This window comes from Tenrec ecaudatus, chromosome 10 (assembly GCF_050624435.1).
Source record: "Tenrec ecaudatus isolate mTenEca1 chromosome 10, mTenEca1.hap1, whole genome shotgun sequence".
NCBI classification, from domain to species: domain Eukaryota; kingdom Metazoa; phylum Chordata; class Mammalia; order Afrosoricida; family Tenrecidae; genus Tenrec; species Tenrec ecaudatus.
Window position 1 is genome coordinate 78,667,803 of NC_134539.1, and position 20,630 is coordinate 78,688,432.

At 48.0% G+C, this 20,630-nt stretch overlaps 1 protein-coding gene across 7 annotated transcripts in view; it reads right to left on the minus strand.

Moving 5' to 3' along the window:
- Positions 1–207: 207 nt before the first annotated feature.
- ODF2 (outer dense fiber of sperm tails 2) overlaps positions 208–20,630 on the minus strand; it is a 38,411-nt gene continuing 17,988 nt past the window's right edge. For 4 of the 7 annotated variants that reach the window (XM_075560693.1, XM_075560696.1, XM_075560692.1 and 1 more), the window contains exons 13-21: positions 20,103–20,212; positions 18,479–18,614; positions 12,245–12,355; positions 11,963–12,067; positions 10,802–10,960; positions 9,475–9,575; positions 7,723–7,885; positions 6,999–7,124; positions 208–2,462 (exon numbers count right to left, since the gene is read on the minus strand). In XM_075560693.1, coding sequence (XP_075416808.1) covers positions 2,274–2,462; positions 6,999–7,124; positions 7,723–7,885; positions 9,475–9,575; positions 10,802–10,960; positions 11,963–12,067; positions 12,245–12,355; positions 18,479–18,614; positions 20,103–20,212 — 1,200 coding nt within the window. In that variant the 3' untranslated portion in view covers positions 208–2,273. Of the gene's footprint in view, positions 2,463–6,998; positions 7,125–7,722; positions 7,886–9,474; positions 9,576–10,425; positions 10,961–11,962; positions 12,068–12,244; positions 12,356–18,478; positions 18,615–20,102; positions 20,213–20,630 lie in introns of those variants that run through there. The other 3 variants (XM_075560699.1, XM_075560698.1, XM_075560697.1) reach the window with 3 other exon arrangements.

A 20,630-nucleotide genomic window follows, 5' to 3' on the forward strand; every position in this document is an offset into this window, starting at 1 on the left:
CATGAGGGTGAAGAGGCAGGGAGGGAGGGGAAAAATGAACTGAAACCAAAGGCTCAAGTCGAATGAAAATGTTTTGAGAAAGATGGCCAACAAATGTGCTTCACACAATGGACACATGTATGGATTGTGATGAGTTGTATGAGCCCCGAATAAAATGATTTTTAAAAGGGGAGGGCCCACTGATACATGAGTCGAGAAAGTCACAAATGGCCACATATTTTTATTCCACTTATGTAAAATATCCAGCATAAGCAAATCCTTAGAAACAGTAGATTAGTGGTTGCTAGAGGATGGAGGGAGGACTACATTGACAACAGGTAAGGGGGCTTTCAGGGAGAGAGGGGAGGCAGGGGTAAAAAGTTATGAAACTTGATAGTCATGATAGTTCTACCACGTTGTGACTATACTAAAAACTAATGCATTGTACAACTTTGAGTGTATTATATATCTCATGAAGTATAAGTCAGGATTAATAATTGCCCATATTGACTTTTTAAAACTAGGAGCCCAGACTTCTTCACCAGTCTATTGTCCACCATATTTCTTGGGATCTGAGTTTGAGGTAGGAAGGCTTCTGTCCTAGAGTTTGAATCAATAAGAACATTATTAAATCTGATATTTTACACGCTCATGTTTTATGACAAAAGAAAAAAAGAGCATTGTTGGAAGGGTTGTAGCAATAGGGGTTTCCCCCAGAGTCATCTACCAGGAAATGTTCACTCATCTGGTGAAACCAAGGGGGATACATAGGGATGGGCTTGTTGGATGTACTCGTTGGTATTGAAGTTTGCCAACTGTCATTTCTTGGGAAGATCTTTCAGATATTAAGTTCAACTTCATATACCTTAAGGGTGTGAAAATGGCTTGATTTTTGTGGCAAGGCTAGCTAGCTGATAGGATTTTTTGTGATTTTTAATGACTTTCCTTAGTGAAGTTAAAGGATGAAAACGCCAAGATTTTTCGGGTTTATAAATCCATGTATCTGAATGGGACATGTATTGCCTTCAAGGACAGACTTGGGTTGGAGTGACTAAGAAGGATGACTTGGACCACCTAGGAAGCCAATACCAGCTAGAATGGAAAGGTCAGTGTTCAGCACAGCAGCACCATATTTGTATTTGTTTCTATAAATTTGTTCTTTTAAAGAAAGGGAGCTATGAAGAGAACAAAAATCTTCTCTTTCAGAAATCAGTTAACATTTTAAAAATGAAAGTTACATATACATTTTCACCTCCCCTAACAGTGAAAGTGGTCTGCCCCAATACCCTGAGCATGCTTACAAGTCTATCTCCTCCAGAAGACTCACGCAAGATGAGTGCGTGTTCTCCAAGGGTGAGGACCAGCACGAGCCACATGATTTGCCCAATGGTCCATGCACCCAGCATTTTAAATATGCTGACTGGCCCTCCTGCAACACTTTATGAAAAAGCATTCCTAAGCTCTTATTAATCACTTTTAGAAAAGGGAAAGGTTATGTAATAGAAATCATTCAATAAAGTCTTAAATATGGATTATAAAAAGCTTTTGGTAAAACACAAGTATTTCAATAATACATTTTTATAAATACAAACCTGACAAAGAAAAATAACAACAAAATCAATGAGACTGGGGTTACATTTTTTTTTTAAATCCAATAGGACACGAGTCCTAATGGCATCTAGGGTGAAGTGCTTAGAGGCAAGTGCCCTCAAGGAAAAGCTTAAGCAAGAGAGGCTGCCACTGAACTGCAGAAGAGAACTCTGGGCAAGACACAACACGCCTGAAACGAAAAACATAGCAAATGCAGACGCCTGCAAGTCCAGGAGGGGGGAAATGGGGGGTGAGGGGTCTAAGAGGAAGGCAGACCTCTAGGCAACAGATCCTGCTGATTCAAGCCAGAAGAAAACCCAAGCCAAAAGGATCAGAGAAGGGCTAGGAGGGGCCTAGAGGAATAGGCTCAGTCCAAGCATTCTCTGGAGGAAAGGAATGAGTAAGGTCCTGGTGAGTTAAAATCTGGTACCGTTGGGTCATTAGTTAAAAACAGCCTGACAAAGGAATTAAAAAATTTCCATCCGGCAACTATATCAGGGAAGAAAGAACCAACCGGGCTCTGGAAAAACCACTGTACTCTCCAGCCACTGTAGGGACTGTTCTGGAGCCAGCAGCTAAGGACAAAACCCTGGACACATTGCACCACTTGAAGAGAGAGGAAAACCAATAGGCTGTCTGAGTATGGCTTGGCAACCCCAGTTTCCATGGCAACAATCAGGCCTCCCAGCTCAAGAAGGGTAGCCTCAAGCAGGAGGAGATCTGGAGCGGATGGGAGAACTGGTCAGGTAGGTGGTATAGGGACCATCCCCAAACACATTGGCGTAGGACGACTTCAGGAACTGGACGTAGTTCTGCATGCTTCGATTGGTGCTCTCTGACTGCTCCAGGCGATCTTTCAGGTCCTGCAGGCGGCTCTGGTAGCGGCGGTCTGCCTAAGAGGAGATAAACAGGGAGAGGTTGGGTTGAGAGCAGGTCCAGCAGGGTTCCCCATGACAGAGTTAATCCACTGGGGTGAATAGTCAGTCTCACGTTTTGGTCTTCCCTCATAGATCCTGGATTTCTTCACCCCCTTTCTCCATATTCCCCAAGGCTGACCTAACAGAGACCTACAATCTAAGATGTGTCAGACTCTGAAATTATGTTCCAAAGTAGGGATTTGGGGATAATTGGAGCAGCGTTAAGTCCTGTGACCTTTATGAAAGGCAAAAAGGTGAAGACTAGGGTACAAAAGGCATTCAGTGACTATTGGTGTAAATGATTCATGTAAATTATATTGTACAATCATACTACCTGGGTTCCTAAAGATTCGGTTCCATATTTAGAAAGTGAGGCTATTACCTTAGTACTCAGGCACATTTAAACACCCACCACGGAAGGAAAGAACTATGTGAAAGCCTTATCTGCTAGTAAGAATGAGAGTAACACCAGAGCCACAAGCTAAGGCAACAAAGACTCAACTGAAGCGAGCCTCTCACTGCAGGCGCTATGTGGTAGAGGCTTTCTCCACTGCAGCTCCCAAGGAGCTCAGCCCCATGAAAGGCATTAATACGCAACAGTGGTGCAAATGGAAAGCTGGATTACAAGCCCAGCAAAATACAGACACAGTCGCCTCCTTTCTTTTCTTCCTTTCCAGAACCGATCAAAGGAAACAGAATGGTCTTTGGTCCCCCCTGCAAGGTCTCTTTAGTCTCAGGTCAAGCCTGAACTGAAGGGAAAAGAGGAAATTAAAGTAAATGGATCAAACAGATAGATTCTTAAAATAGCATCAAAATGAATAAAATACTTAGGAACAAATTTAACAACAGAAGTATGAGACTTGCGCTCTGGGAACTATGAAACATCTTTGAAAGATATTAAAGACCAAAAAAAACCAGATATCAAAGACGTAAGCACATAGACATGCATCCTGTGTTCATGCATCAGAAGGCAATATTGTTAAGAAGGCAATATTTCAAATTTATCCAGAGATACCACCAAAACCAAAACGACGGCCATGCAGCCATTTCTTACTCACAGCCAGAATAGTCCCTACATAGTCCCCAAGATGTCAATCTGTCAAGGAGCAGACAGCCTCATTGTTCTGTCAAAGCAGCTGCTGGGCTTCAACTGCTGACCTTGCAGCAAGCAGCCAAACACACAACTCAATGCCAAAGGGCTGCCCCATAGAGACAATACAATCTCTAGCAAAATCTTAGCTGGCTCACCTCAGCTTATGCTAAATTTCATAATGAAATGCAAGAAACCAAAAAAAAGCCAACCATCTCTATGGTACTTGGACCTAAAAGCAAGCATCCTTCAATGGAATAAATTTGAGAGTTGAGAAGTAGATCCTTTCTGTTTTCTTATCAGAAAATTTTAATGCCACTGCAACCTTGATTTTTTGTTGTTTTTTAAATCATTTTTTAGGGGCTCATACAACTATCACCATACATACATACATCAATTATGCAAAGCACATTTGTACATTCATTGCTCTCATCATTCTCAAAACTTGTGCTCTCCAAAAAGAAAAAAAAAACAACCAAAAAACATTTGCTCTCCACCTAAGCCCCTGGCATCAGCTCCTCATTTTTCCCCTCCCTCCCCTCTCCACCCCTCCCCTCATGAACCCTTGATAATTTATAAATCATTATTTTGTCATATCTTGCCCTGTGTGATGTCTCCCTTCACCCACTTTTCTGTTGTCTGTCCCCCAGGGAGGAGGTTACATGTAATTGGTTCCCCCTTTTCAACCCACCCTCCCTCCACCCTCCCAGTATCGCCTCTTACACCACTGGTCCTGAAGGGATCATCCATCCTGGATTCCCTGTGTTTCCAGTTCCTATCTGAACCAGTGTACATCCTCTGGTCTAGCCAGATTTATAATGTAGAATTGGGATCATGAAAGTAGGGAGGGCGGGGAGGAAGCATTTATGAACTAGAGGAAAGTTGTATGTTTCATCGTTCCTACATTGCACCCTGACTGGCTCTTCTCCTCCCCGAGACCCTTCTGTAAGGGGATGTCCAGTGAGAAGTAGATTCTTCTATTGAAGGTCAATTGATAGTGTACCAACCAAACTAAGAGAAAGCAATCATTTTTTCAGTAAATGGTGATGGGACAGCTGGTTATCCAAATGAAGGAGGGAGCTATAGAACACTTACCCTACACCCTATACAAAAATTAACTCCAACTGAACCAGAGACCTAAAGGTTAACTTCTGAAAGTATTCGACTCTGAAAAAGAATGGACTAAGGCTTTGTAATCTTGCATTAGGAAATATTTGTTTTATCTTAATAGTCTTATTGCTTTGTGCTTCACAGATTATGCACTTCAATAGCTCGGCTATATCAAAAGGAGTTGTTCAACTATCACCACATTCGTTAGCTTGTGCTCACTGCTAGTAGCTGCCCCTTCCCTTCTAACCCGCCCTCCCACACCCCCAGTAAATCCTTAACCTAGTTACTGTCTCTACAGATTTACCTATCCAGGATTTAGCAAATGATTTCTTACATGTGATACAGCATTTTAAAAAAAAGAAAAACTGGACCTTAAAGAAATTAAAAATGTTTGTACTTCAAAGTCCACCACCAAGAGGGTGAAAAGACAATCCATAAAACAGTAGAAAATATCTGTAAGTAAATTATCTGATAAGGGGCTTATATTCAAAACACATTTGTAAAACTCTTAAAAACCAACAAAAAGATAACTCAATTTTAAAATGAGCAAATAATTTGAATAGACCTATTTTCCTTAAAGAAGACCTACAAATGACAAGATGTCCAGCATCACAAGTCATAGAAGAAAGGGAGAAGCAGACCACCAAGTGATGGCACTTCACCCCATTGGGTGTTTACGATGTTAGGCGCTGGTGAGTTGGTTTCAATGCATAACAACCCTATGTCCAACAGAACAGAAGCCTAGTCATTCCTGAGGCATCTTCGCAATTATTCCCATTTTTAAGCCCATTGTTGCCAACACTGGGTCAATCCATCTCATTTTATCAAACACGGTGACATTCTTCAGGAACTGGTTCCTCCTGATAATATGTCCAAAGTACCTAAGCTGAAGCCTCACCAACCTCACTGCTCAAGAGCACACTGGAGGATAAACAACCTGGAGGAGAAAACAACGGGTCCAATGGTTCCAGGAGGGGCATGGGAGAGGGGTGGGGGTGGGGAAAGAAGTGGTGTGAACTAACCCAGGGACAAGGGAACAACAAGTGATCCAAAATGAGTGGCAAGGAGGGTGTAAGAGGCCTGGTAGGGCTTGATCAAGGGCAACGTAACCGAGAGGAATTACTGAAACCCAAATGAAGGCTGGGCATGCTAGTGGGACAAGAGGAAAGTAAAAGGAAATAGAGGAAAGAACTAGGAGGCAAAGGGCATTTATAGAAGTCTAAATACAGGCATTTGTTGCCATCATCATTTCCAAAATCACATGTTCCTTCAACCACCACCACCGCTGGGCCCAGCAAGCCCCACACCAAACTCACTCTGCTTTGGAGTCAATGCTGACTTGTGGGGGGAAGGTCCAACGCTTACAGACATCCTCCCCGAGGGCAGTTAGTCACCAGACTACAGGGTAGGCCTCACTCCCTGCTACTGGGGACAATAAACTATTCCTCCCTGAGGCCTGCGACCAAGAGTTCTCACCCTACCAATAATCTCTATCAGTTGAGTCAGGGAACAGGCCAAACTGACTCTGTGACATCCAAAGTTAAGTTATCCACCCATCTTATCACATGTATACCCCCAATCCCTCCTCTTACTATTGCATGTATGTCCCTAGACCACCCCCTCTCATTACTGTATTACCTATAGCACAACCCCTTTCTGTGACGTCTGTACTCACCTGTAATTAAGGGGGCTTGCATGTCCCCGGAGAATATAAAAAGCCTGGACTAGCATTAAAGATGGCTCGCTCCCTCCATGTGGACCATCGAGTGGGGCTGAGGTGAGCATGCTACCATGAATTGTGTTTGACTCAATGTATTTCAATACTTCACGTCTATCTCTCGTGCTCTCTATAACTTTACTATGATCTTTACTTATTATCGCTGTACAAGTGCATCTACCGAACCCGTAATGATGTGTTAGGGGCTGGCTTCCCCTGACACTGACTCACAGCACGAACTGTCTCACAGGTGCAAGCAAGCTGCAGTTCAGATTGCAGCCCAAATGCTTAGCCTGATGGACCACGCACGGTTCTTTTGCAAGCCCCCAACCCGCCAAAAATTAACCCAAACTCCCTGCCATGGCAACCCTATCGGACAGGGTAGACTGCTCTGTGAGTTTCTGAGACGGTCACTATTATGGAAATAGACCCATCTCTCTCCCAAGGAGCAACTGGGTTCAAACTGCTGACCTTTTGGTTAGCAGCCCAACATGTAACCACAACACCGCCAGGGCCCCTTTTGCAAGTCCCCCAGAGAGCTTGAACTCTTAACCCTCTCCCTGGCTCTAGCTCCCTCCCCACCAGCCCTGCTCACATCATCCCGGCTCCGTCGTAGCTGGGTGAGTTCAGTTTTGGTTCTGCTCAGCTGGGTCTCCAGGTCCAAGATTTTGTTCTGGGCCGCTCGCTCCTTGGAGACTGCGTGCTCCTTCGTTTGCTCCACCTGCGCAGAAGACACCCAAGACGAAGACCTGGGAGAGGGCTAGACCTCGCCCACTGCCCACTAGGGAATCCCACAGACAGCACCGGTGGATCAGCCCAGAACCTCTGGAGCCTCAGAGGAGGAGCAAGAAACAAGGCCTGCTTCTGCAGCCCAGTCGGCCCTGCCCTTTCCAAGGCCCCGGGAGACATCCCCTAGGAGGCAGCGAACCAGCCTGCGATCACAATCACCTTGAATAAAGTGCTCAGGCTTTTACAATACTCATTTGATCCTTAGGATACATTCCTAGGGCAGGTACTATGATCACGCCTGTTTTTCAGATGGAAAAGACCTGCAGGTGCAATGGTTAAGCACTCAGCTGCTAACCAAGAGGTCAGTGGTTCTAATCCAACAGGCACTCTGCCGGGGAAAGATGTGGCTGTCTGCTTCCAAATACACTTAGCGCACGGATACCGTCAGTTCTACCCTGTCCTAAGGGGTTGCGATCAGCCAAGCAGAAATGAGTTTTTTGGTTTTTGAGTTGAATGGAAAAGATCGGCTTAGAGAGGTGAGGATTCCCCAAGTCAAAGAGCGAGGTAGCAAGGGAATGGGATGGACTGACCTGCCTCCTGGTGTCTTCAATGGCGCTCTCCAACTGCCTTGCCAGCGTCCCACATTCCCGTGTCTTCTCCTCCAGCCGCAGCTGGGACTGGTGGATTGCCTCCTCCCTCTTGGCAATCACCTGTAGGAACTCGATGTTCTGGGCACTGGTCGCCTCCAGTTTCCTAGGTAAGAGCATTCAATCAGATCTCCTCAGGCCCTACCCGGCCTGTTTTACCCCACCGGGGGGGCTGTCAGCCACCCCAGGACTGAGGCTGTCGTCACACCGAGAATCTCCAAGGGCCAGAGGAAAAAGCCAAACATGTGCAGATCAGCAAGCAGACCCAGGACCTGCAGAAGCTGGTTAGTGCGCATTAGGATGAGCAGGAAGAGCAATCGGGCTGAGTGCGGGCAGTGCCCGTGTGCACTTCATCATGGTAATGCAGCCACATGCAGCCCAGGTGAAGCTGATGAAACTGAGGGGGGGAGTCATTGGCCCAAGGCCAGCACAGGTGGCAGGTCTGTCACCAAAACCTATGCCTCCAGCTTGTACTGCTCGCCGCCGCCGCTACCTCCCTCAGCCAAAGGACTTTCAGATGGACCTGTCAACATCCTACGAGCCTGCCACCGGTCAAGAGACCATCCCGATGCTCTTCCAGACCACCCTCTAACTTAAAGAGCTCTCTAAATTCTCCTGAGCTGAGGTGGGGCCCCAGAGATCACCTGATTCACGTCTCAGCGGCCAGGTGCATTAACCGCCCGCCTGTCTCAGCAGTTCCAGCCTCCTAGGGCCTCCAGTTCTTCAGCTCTACAACGAAGGCCCGACCCCTGACGGGGCGATCTAGCTCGCATTTTCCAGATGCTACCCCAAACTCTTCAGAGGCCTGGTGCCAAGCCAAAGGTCCGTGATTCTCTCCATGGGACAAAGAGGGGGCACTCACCTTACACCCCCAGGAGCAGTTCTACAGTGCCCTGTGGGTTTGCTATGAGCTGGACTTGACCGTGCCGTTTGCTTTGGAACAGACTGAAGCAAGGGCGTCACAGGTCTAAGTTGCAGCTTTGCCAGGGACAGCTGTCCTTGAGCAAGTCCCTTAACCCTTTCCAAGACTGGTTCCTATTTAAAATCGGAATGACCCCACCTAGTGTATCCGGAACATTCCTCAATCCCTTTTGGGGGCATCATCTTGGTGAAGACCCACATGAACCCTACGAGTCAGATTATTACCCCTACACCTCGATCCCTTGCTCAAGATGAACAAAACTGAGGCTCACAAGGGTTCTAGGATTTGCTCAAGGTACTAACGGAGTCGGTTCCGTGGCAGAGCTGGGACTCAAGGCCAGGGCCTCTCATCGCGACAGGTGAACTCTTCTCCTCTGATGGCCTCCAACGGTCCATGAGAAAGAGAAGAGTCAGCGCAGAAAAGGACGAGTGGAAATGGAGAGCATGAAGAGGGAGTAATGTCCCCCCATCAGTGTATAGGCTGCTCCCCTCAAGCCAGGCTCTGCTGGGAGGAAGCATGTCTCTCCAATGCCTACCGGTGGTCTGATTCTCATCTCGTGCTCTTGCGGCATCCCCCCAAGCCGACAGAGCAGCTTCTGCTCTCCCGTGATGCTTACCACTGACACGGAAGCAGCTTCGCCTCTGAGGTCTGCCTAGAACCTTCCAGGGCTGTGAGTCCCTCAAACACTTCAGCACACCGAGCACCAAGCAGCTAAGTGGCTGAAAGTCTCAGGTCCCAGGAAGAGGACAGAGATGGGACCAAGTGCCTCTAACCTCTCCAGTTCATCCACCTTCAGACTCAGCTGTTTATTTTGCTTCTGGGAAGCCTGATGTTTCTCTCTCGCCATCTCCAGCTTGTCCCCCTGGTGTTCGATCTAAAATGACAGGAACAGACTGGTTTACGAAAGAACTTCCTGGGACCTGTCAGCCACACCCAGGAAAGAGGCATACTGCCCTCGGCAGGTGTCCAAGTCTCAGAGCACAACCTGAAGGAGAGAGGAGAGCAGGGAAAGGTTAGGTCCATGACCGACGGCGGTCTGTAAAAAACCACTAAGAGGCCCGGCTGGAATCCAGGGCAGACGTGAGAAGGCAGGCGTGGACGTAGTCTGGTTGGCCCACAGGACAGCCCCCGAGCTACAGTCTTTACCAATTACATCGTTGATATTGATTGCCTTCTCCCTCTCATTGGGGCCACAAGCCGGCAAGGCAACAGGAAATCTACCGGTACTTGGTAGCAGGCACCTTGAAGTCACCCAGAGGGCTGCTTTCCGCAGAAGCCCCAGCCATCAGGGTCTCTTAGACCCCGGGGACGCTCAGATGCACCAGAGAGGCAGGGGCTTGGGAAGCAGACCCAGCGAGACCTTAGGGAAACTCCTGTTGTCCTCTATGCCTTGGATTCTCTTCTGGAAAATGAGGGCACCATCTGTACTTCACACTAAGTGCCTGGGTGCATTAATGGAGGCGATGCTGGTAATCTGCGTACTCGCGTAGGGAGCATGGAGAAGGGAACAACCAAAGGATCGCCCAAGGTTACCATACCAACAAGTGGCCTATCGTTCTTGGGACAGCATAAACATGGTGCCAGTTACCCAGCAGCAGGCTGCTTCTGGGAGAGTGAGCAAGCGAGCCCTCTGTTGGGACAGAATCGCAGGCAACGGATCTGTTAAAAAGAGTATGAAAATGCTTTGTTAAAAGCAAGGGACAGGCCTGAAAGAAACTACGGCCTGGAGTCAGCTCGTGCCTCTCTTCAGAGTGTGTGTGGCTGGGAACAGCTATTTGGCAGCAAAGGGCAGGAAAGGCAGAGGGAACCTGGAGCACTGAGGGGGCAGGGGGCAGGGGGCAGGGGGCAGGGGCAGGAGCAGGAGGGCCTACGGTCTGAGCGAGTGACGGCTCCGGCAAGTAACTACAATCACTAGGTGCAAACACGAGGCTTTTGGCACACCAGACTTTTATTTCACAGCACTGATGATAGCTCACTCCTTTCAGAAAGCGGCAGCCAAGACAAAGGAAGTAGTCCTCCCTTGGGGGGCCATGCAGCTCATCTTGGTATGCGGGCCCCTGCTCGGGTCAGTTCGTGGGACCCTTTCTGCCAGTCCCTTACCCGGCTGCGCAGGTCTGATATGATGGCGGTGAGGTCAATGTTCTTCCTCTCATAGCCCTGCAACTGGTCCTGACACTCTGCCAGCTTAGCCTCTGTGATCTTGAGGATGTCAGGAAGCTGCTGGAGGTCAGCCAGCTGGGACTGGAACTGCCGACGTGCCTGGAGTGGGGAGAGGGGGCCGCCGTTGGGGAGGGCCTTCCTGGAGTTAAGGAAGGGCTAGTCTCAGCCCTCAGAAGAGGACCCTGCAAAGTCTTCCCCACAGCCCACCGAGGTGGTGTCCGGCTGCTCTCGGAGGGGACACACGTGGGACTGAGGTGACACTCATCCTGTCACTGAACAGCAGCAGCCACCATGCAGTAAGCACTGAGCCAGGCCTTGTACCACAGGCTCTCCAGCTGTTCATGTAATTCATAAAGGAGGTGCTGCTGTGCCCAGCTGGCACACGAGGAAACCGAGGATCCATTACGGAACAAAGTGGTTTGCTCCAGGTGACTCAGCTAGGAAATGCTACAAGGCGGCGTTAAAACCTACTCTCACCTCCCAGCAGCCACCAGGCTGTCGGGCAACCAAGCCAAAAGCGAAGATAGCAAAAACCTGACCGCCACTGACTCATAACGACCTAAAGGAGGCCCCTTGGGGTTCTGGATGGCCTCCTCTTTCTCCCTCAGAGGGAGACACCACTGACCTTGTGGTCAGAAGCTCACATTCGCAGCCCACTACGTAGGGGATCTAAGACTGAGTGATTAGCAACTAATTAGTGACCATTCCTGGACTCAACCTATCTCCAATTTTGCCAGCCATGACCTCTTTGCTTCTACGATAATATTCTTTGAGGAGGGAGTCAGGGGTCCTATTTGGTTGGTTGGCACAAGAAAAAGAGACTACACAGAATGAAGTAGGTATGCCTAGAACCTATCATCCCTGTAGATTTAAGTGCATATGGATACTCTGAGCAAGTCAGTGTGATCTGTAAAGGACACTGACGAGGAAAGAGAGATGCAGCAGAAACAGAACTGACAAGAGAAGTGAGAGAACACATAGCAGCCAGTGCCCCGACCCCGGCAGGAGACTATGTTCTGTGTCTGAATGAGAGGGGCCACAGGCCAAGAAGAGGGGCAGTTCTGCCACTGGGGGGAAGAGAGAAGGGAGGGGGAGCTGTACCGCTTCAATCTCTTTGTTCATCTCATCCTTAAGGATCTTATTCTCTTTGTCGCAGCGTTCCAGTTGGGCAGCCACTTCATCAGCTTCTAATCTAGTCTTCATCACCTAGGAACCAACCAAGCATCAGACCTTCTTGGGCAGAGCAGCCAGATTTTGGTAAAGAACACGTTCTACGCCCACTCTTCCTGGGAACGGCACTGGGAGAGCCTCCCAGGCTGAGAGCAGAGGAGGCAGAGGAGTTTGCTGCCCTCAAAGGGGGTCCAAGGTGTCGGTGAGACTTACCTGGCTCTTATAGTTGTCAATCATCCCCTCGTAGTTCTTAACTGATGCCTTTAACTGTTGGACCTCGAGGTGCGCCTGATTGAGTTTATCCTCCATTGGGGCGAAGCTAGCCTAGAAAAGGTGGCTCGTGAGTAATCAGCAGGAAAGCTCTCCATTATAGACCATCCCACCTCAACTCCTCCTCCAATTCAGAGAGGTCATAGGGTACGACTTGACGAGCCCCCAAGTACATGACTTCAGTGTTGTCTTTTTCCTTGGTACAAGTAAGTACACAACAGCCAAGAAAATGAAAACAAACCAATGCTATTGAGTCCAAACCACCCTACAAGGCAGAGCAGAACTGCTCCAGGGTTTCTGTGGCGGGAAGTCTTTAAGGAAGCAGAGGCCTCATCTGACTGCAACAGAGAGGCTGTTAGGTTCAAATCACTAACCCTTCCGTTAGCAGCTCAAAGCTTACCCCACCGGGCTTCTTAGATGAAGCTGAGACCAAGGGGGCATGGGGACCTCCTACTGACTGCATAGTGCCTTGGTATGAGACAATGTCGCTTACATCTGTGACTATTTTATTTTTTAACATAAAAATAGAAGTATATATCCTGCTCTGTAGCCTACCTGTCTAAAATTACTCTCTTGTGACCTTCTTCTTAAGGTAATAATAAACCCTCCTACAACCCACATGCTCCCCTAAGTAGATGGGACAAAATCAGTGTCTCAGCACTGTGCAATCATCAGCACTCATTGAACGAGAAAGGGGTCTGTCAACTGACCTAAACAGATGTCCATGGAATGGGAGTAAAGGAGAAAAGCAAGCTGAAGAAGACTGGATGGTAGATGTGTCTGTGCCAGGATACGTGCGCTAACCACACCCACTCCCCGGTGGAGACCGTCCTGACTCATAGCAACCCTAACCCAACACAATAAAACCCTGCTCCGTCCCTGCGTCCACCTCACAGTCGTCTCTGTTTAAGCAGCACAGTGTGTCACTACAACTTGTTCAGGATTCTCCCCTTGGGCGCTGGCCCTCTCCCAAGTAGGATGTCCTCTTCCAGGGACTCACAACGTGGCCACCAAAAGCACCTGAGCTGCAATCTCCCCGTCCTCACTTCTGAGCACAATTCTGGCTATACTTTTGCCAAGAAGGGTTTGCCTTTTAGAAGTCTGAGGTAGTTATTGTGTCAACCTAGCCAATAAACACATGTGGGGTTAATTGAAAGGCGAAGGGATATATGGCTCAGTGAGCCTCGCCTTTCGAGTTCTCGGGTCTCTTGCTTTCTGATGGTCGGACCAGGGTGCAGCTATCTTAGCCAATTCCCTGCTTTAGCTGGCAAGGCTCACTTCTTCCATGTCATCCCCGAGGAGAAGCCACACGGACCTACCCGATGCAGCTCTGGGTGCTAGAGCAGCTGTGTGAAGACCCCTGCCAATGCTGAGATGCTTACACATTCACTGATTGGACTTTCCTCCAGCAGGCAGCATCATAGTGTGTCTTTTGTGAGATGGAGGAGGACTTTGTGGATTGGTGTTGGGACATACGGGTTAATGTTGGACTTGTGGGCTTGGGCAGCACTGGGTGGGGATGTTTTCTTGATGTGCACTTAACCTTTATATAAAGCTCTCTCTTACACATGAGTTTCTATGGATTTGTTTCTCTAAAATACCCAGACTAACGCAAAGTCCGTGGTATATTTAATATACCATAATTCAAAGACATCAAGTCTTCTTTGGTCTTCATTGTTCTTTATTCCATTTCCTAGGCATAGGAATCAACCAAAAATACCATGGCCTGGGTCAGAAGTACCTTCATCTTCAAAATGATATTGTCACTTTATAAGACTTTAAAGAGGTATTTAGAAGCAGATATGCTCAGTGCAATATGTTGAGTTCCTGACTGGTTCCTTCCATAGGCGTTGATTGTGGATTCAAAAAAAATTACATCCTCCACAATTTCAGTAGGTTCTTTTTATCCTGGTGTTGCTTATGGGCCCAGTTGTGAAGATGTCCGTGTTCTTTATGCTCAGGTGTAAGCCACACTGGAGGTTGGAGTCTTGCATCTTCATCAGCACGTGCTGGAAGTCCTCTTTGCTTTTAGCCAGCAGGGGTGTGTCATCTGCACACTACAGGTTGCTAATGAGCCTTCCTCTGATCCTGATGCTGCATACATTTTTTTACATAAATCATTTTATTGGGGGCTCTCACAACAAAACACACATTGCCATCATCATTTTAAAACCTTTTTTCCCTACTTGAGTCCTTTATATCAGCTACCCCCCACCCTCATGAACTCTTGATAAATTACAAATCATTATTTTCATATCATCACATTTCTGTTGTTCATCCCCCTTGAGGGGTGGACAGGGTTATTCGTGGATCCTTATGATTGGTTCCCTTTCTCCCCTTTTCCCCCTACCCTAATGCTATCACTACTCCCATTACTGATCCAAGGGTGGGGGAGTAGCTGTCTGGATTCTGTGTGTCAAGAGCTCTTATATGTACCAGTGTACATGCTCCAGTCTAGCCAGGTTGTAAGGAGGAACTGGGGTCATGATAGTGGGGGGCAGAAAGCATTAAAGAGCTCGAGGAATGTTGTGTGTTTCCTCTGCACCTAACAGTGTTATGTGTACACTGCACCCTGGCTGACTTGTCCTTTCCTTGTAGCCCTTCTGTGAGGGGATGTCTAATTATCCACAGATGGGCTTTGGGTCTCTACTCCGACACTGCTCTTTTGCATGGGTTTGATTGGTTTGGGTCTTCTGATGCCTAATCCTCGTGATCTCACAGGCTGATTTACTTCTCCCATGTGGGTTTTTTGCTGCTTCCCAGCTAGATGGTCCCCTGTTTAACTTCAAGCCTTTAAGACACCATATCTTTTTTATTATGAATTCATTAATTTTGTCATATCTTTTAATAAGCAAACACCATCAGCTTTCTTCACATTTGCTTATGCACTCATTTTGTCTTCAGTGATGGTGGAGGGAAGGTGAGCGTCATGTCACAGAATGCGAGGTTATTAGAACAAAGTGTTCTTGCTGCGTACTTCTTTGTATGATTATTTCAGATTATTTCCTCAGCATACAGATTAAACAGTGTCGTGAAGGATGCATCTCTCACAGGACACCTTTCCCAACTTTAAATCATTACTGAATGAACTGCCTCGTAGTCTGTGTACACGTTCTGTGGGAACCCAATGAAATGAGCTCTGGGATTCTCATTTTCCTCAATGTTTTCCAGTTTGTTCTGCTCAACACAGTCAAACACCTTTGCACAGTCAATGAGACAAAGGTTAACCGCTGTTAGCCACGATCCATCTGCTGTCAGCAACGAGTATCAGAGACCCTCAGTTCTATACCACGTTTCTCTAAGGGCTCCACTTCTTTGAACATTTACGTTGGGAATATTTTGCTTTTATAACTATAATATTTAAGGAAATGCATTTCTCCAATTATCATTGTAAATGGCTACACTGTATTATATAACACATATGTATCATGATGTACCAATAACTGAATTCCCTAATATACTTGAAGGTTGTTTTCAATTTATATATCACCTGTACTACAAGATACTCTAACCACCAAAACCAAAATCCAAACTCACTGTCACTGAATTCCAATCAATCCCAACTTACAGTGGCCTCTGAGGGTAAGGGAGGACTGCCCATGTGGGCTTTTGAGACAACTCATTAGAGAGAACCTCCTCTCTCTCTCTCTCACAGAGCAGCTGGTAGTTGAAACTGCTGGCTTTGCAGTGAACAGCCCAAGCTGTAACCCACTGCACATCCAGTGCTCCAGTACTTCAGCCACTAGGGGAGCGAAATTAAAAAGACAGTACCAAGTAGGGATGAGAAGCCAAAGACCTGTAGCTCTCACACCCCTGCTGAGGGTGTATGTACTCAACACCTACCAACTCTGACGCTATACACACTACCCAGTGACACATACCACATTGAAAATGCATGAGATTTGCAGAGCAAAAGATCTGTAAAGATATGCAAAGCAGCACTCAGGAAAATGGGTAAATGCATCGGGAGCGTTCATGCACACAGCGGCATACCATGGAAGAATGGCATGAATCAGAAGCTTCATGTCACATGGATGGTTCTCGGAAAGGTAAGGTTGCATAATGGTGAAGCCAGACGTAGGCGTAGTTAACTCTACAAATCTATCTATAAACACAGTTAAAGCGAGCCCGCACACACACCCCAGAACAAAACACGGGCAAATATGCCTGTGGTGGAAGAGCCAGGAGGAGGTTTGTTGTATGGATCCGAGTGACGGATATATCCAGTGGGTTCACTTGACAAAACTTCGCTGTTTTCTATGGTAGAGTTCCTTGAAAGCAATTTATCTTAACTAAAAACACAGATGCTACTGCTCAGATCAATAAAAAACTAAAACTTAAAAAAATTAAGAAAAACCCTAAAAAACAAGCCTGGCTCGGCCAAGTCCCCTGTGTTGAGCTCTATGGGAGGTTGTGTATGGACACGTGACAAGGGAGGGCTCGGGAATCAGAGACTGGGGTTCTGATTATTGAGCCCATCAACACTTCCTAAGGCAAAATCTAGGCAAGAAATCTGGCCTCTCACTAAGCCCCCATTTTCTTAGTTTCCTCAATGGATGTAACAATCGTGTCACTGGGTGGCTGGGAGGTTTCAGAGGGGGCCTGGTGGTGGACCACTCAGCTAGGAACCTAAAGGGTGGTATTTCAAATTCTCCAACTGCTCTGAGGGACCCCAATGTGGCAGTCTGCAGTGGGATTATAAAGAGACTTTCCCCAAAGATATGCCAAACGGGAGACGCTATACACCAGCCTATGGTCGGAGGTCAGATGCTCAAAGATCTTCTCCCTGAAGGCATTTATCAGACATCAGTCTGGTCCACTGTAGGTGTGGTTCACACCCTGATAATGGTTTCAATGGAGAGCCAGACCTGTTCAGTGACATCCAAAGTTCGGCTGCCATCAGAATCTAGGATCCGCCCATCTTGTCACATGTGTGCCCCCAATCCTTCCCCTTCCTAGTGATTGTATGTCCCTAGATTGTCCCCCTCTCATTACTGTAGTGCAGCCCCTTCCTGTGACACGTATGTCCTTACCTGTAATTAGGAGGCTTGCACGCACCCCCAAAGATATATAAGCCTTGGTGAGCAATAAAGAAGCTCTCTCCTAGCTCCCCTCTTGCCTCTCTCCTGCCCTCCAGTCTCCCATCTCCACATGGACCACCAAGCAAGGCTGAGGTGAGCATGCTACCAAGAAATGTGTCTGACTCTATTATTTTAATCTCTCTTCTCCTTATGCTCTGTATGACTTTATTAGTATCTACATATATTTAACCAGACAATTGCACCTATCGAATCTGCAATCAGTTGTGGGGGACTGGCCTGTGCCTACAGTCCACGTCCATAGAAATCTCAGTTTTCAGGTCAGTCCTATAAGTCACAAGGGCTGTTTTCTTGGATTTAAATGAGAAATTACAACAAATGCGAATCTCCTTGAGTTTATGAGTGTGTTAAGCATTTCTGGTGCATTCTCACAAGGCTGAAATTCTTCCGCTTCCAAGACAAAAACCCCACTACTGTTTTTTTTGTGTTTTTTTTTCCCTCCCCCCCCAATCCCACTACTGTTGAATGGACGCCAACTCATAGTGACCCTACAGGACAGGGAAGAACTGCTCCACAAGGTTCCCAAGACTGTGAATGAACTTCACAGAAGCAGACTGCCCCATCTTTCTCCCACAAACCATGTTGAGAAGCCAGGCCTAAGAGTACAAGAACTGTACACATCGACTGGGTAGGCTCCACCTGCTGACCCCTCAATTCGCTGCCCAGTGCCACCAGGCTCCACTCTCATCTACCTGCCACAAAACAAACTCCCTGCCACGGAGTCCACGCCAACTCATGGTGACCTCTAGGACAGAGCAGAACCGTCCCTGTATGTCTTTCCAGAAGCAGAAAGCCTCATCTTGCTCCCTCAGAGCAGCTGACGGTCTCAAACTGCAAACCTTATCATTAGCAGCCTACTGAGTAACGCACTATGACACCAGGGCTCCTCGTCCTCTCTGCACAAACAAATGATGATGTATCTTGCCAGATCCCAGAGCTACCAAGAGCAGAGGCAGAAATAGGACTTAAATGACAGGGGTCACGCTGCCGTTGCCAGACCCTCTGAAGCCCCTCTTGCTCAGCACAGATTTCCTTAGGACCCTCCACCCACTGAGCCAGACCCCGCCTCGAGACACACCTTCAGCCTCTCATTCTCCAGCTTGAATGCAGAATACTCAGCTGTCTGCCGGTGTAGTCTCTCCACCAGGCTGTCCCGATCTTCGCGCATCTTCTCTTCCAGGGTTTGTTGTTGGTTTACCAGATCTGTCACCCGGCTACAGAGCGAAAGCAGACAGAGAATCAATTACAGGTACAGGCAGTCCTGAGTGATGAAACATCTGACTTGTAGATGATTGGTACTTCCAGTATTATACAAATTTGCCCTCACTTTCCAATGACTGCACCAATGCCTACCACAACAGACTCGCCGCAATCACCTCCCCAACACAATTGACGAGAAGACAGGAACTGATTCTGCTCTTGACCTGAGCACTGCCTGGATGTAGTCAGCTTCTGAAGAACTGTGTCTCTGCATGGTGTGGGGCCTAGTGTTGCTACCCATGCCACACCCTACCTCTTGGCACCCAGCTGCTCCCCAATCTCCACCCCAAGTGGCAGCTGCACTGCTTTGCCTTGGGTTGTCTGGTGAGACAGTCTCACAGGTGTGGTATAAAATGAACCATCTCAGAGGCAGGAAAACGCATCAGAAGGAGAGTGCATCCTTTGGACCCGGAGATCCCTGTGCATTGAACCTCCTTGGGGCTACAAGACAGCTTTGACACAGAACCAGGAGGCAGAGCATGAGGCAGAGCAGTGGACTCCCCAAGCCACAGAGCTGATGAAGGTAGTGCTTTGGGAGAGGAGACTGGCTTGTGGAGAGGGTTGTATCTGGGAACTTAAATAGGGAGCTGGGTTTGCTGAACCACAGAGTTTGAAATAAGTCCTTTGGGCTGAGGCTTAACGGAGTAGCATACCCTTTGGGCATTTACTTAAAGAGCTTTGTAACACTGCTGAGCGCAGGGCAGAGGCCAGGACAATGAGGGTGAGGACCACCGAGATGCAAAGAAACCATCCTGTCTGAACAACAGTATCCTGAGCACCTCCTCCCTGAATCGTTCCCAGTCAACATGCTAAAAACACCACAATCATGAGCATGGCCTGTCTGTTCTGGGTGTCACTGCAATGAATTATCCAACCCAGATGAAAAGTGGGGTGCTGGGCAGGGAGGGTCACTGAGGATGACCACATGGTTACTTGACAGCTCAAGAAAAGCCCAAGTTCAAATTACCTGCAACATAAGAGTTACTTTTGCCCTGCTCCCTATGCCCTAGCACTGGCCTGCTGACTAGCTGGCCTTGGCCAGACAAATGAATAAAGGCAAAGAGATCATCAGCTGTCCCCAGGCCCCAAGAGAGGAACGGGAACCCCACAGTGCCACCTGCCATGCTGCAGACTGGGAACAGAGGCAATACCTTCAGGGATCAACTTGGCTTAGGCCCTGGAGGCCAAGGCCATGGCTTTGTGTCAGAGAAACTCAAGCCCTCAGGAAGCCTGCCAGAAGGGGAGGATCCGAGGGTAAGGTCAGAGCCCACACTTCAAACTGGAACTGGCTGAGGGCTACCCACATCTCACCCAATAGGAGTCAATGCCCCGTGAAGGCCCAATGGCAACCACTTGAGCAGCCAGACAACGGGCCTCCTTCCACTGCACACCCACGCCTCCATCGGCTCACCCACCCTCACCCTCCGCACACAAATACACACTCGTTCAGGACGATGATCTCCAGCTCAAGGTCTCCTTTGTCTTTCACAACTTGGTTGTAGCGAGTCCTCCATGATTCCAGAGTAGACAAAGCTTCAGCAACGTAGAGATCCTGGGAACACAGGCAGATAGCAGGGCCTGTCAGCTTGATGGTCAGCACTGAGCCTCAAGGAGCCATGGACTGGCCTCACCTAGAGTGATCCCACACCCTGGTAGCTTAAACCTCCGTCCTGCAAGTGACCTTGTTAGAGAACCCAGAGAGGGAGCATGGGAGCTCAGGTCCAGACTGTGAGAACTCCAAATCCTTCCTTCCCGTCAGAGTGCCGGTGGCTAAATTACTCGCCCACCCATCCGACGCTACAACTACAACTCCCACCCTCTGCCAACCAATCACCTGTCCTACCAGCTCACACCCCCTTTCCACCACCACCTGGTCACTTCTCACTAGCTTTTCCACCTCTACCCACCTGACCATCCGCCCAAACCAACCTCCCCCATCAGGTAGCCCTCTCCGGGCAGACAGGATGTCA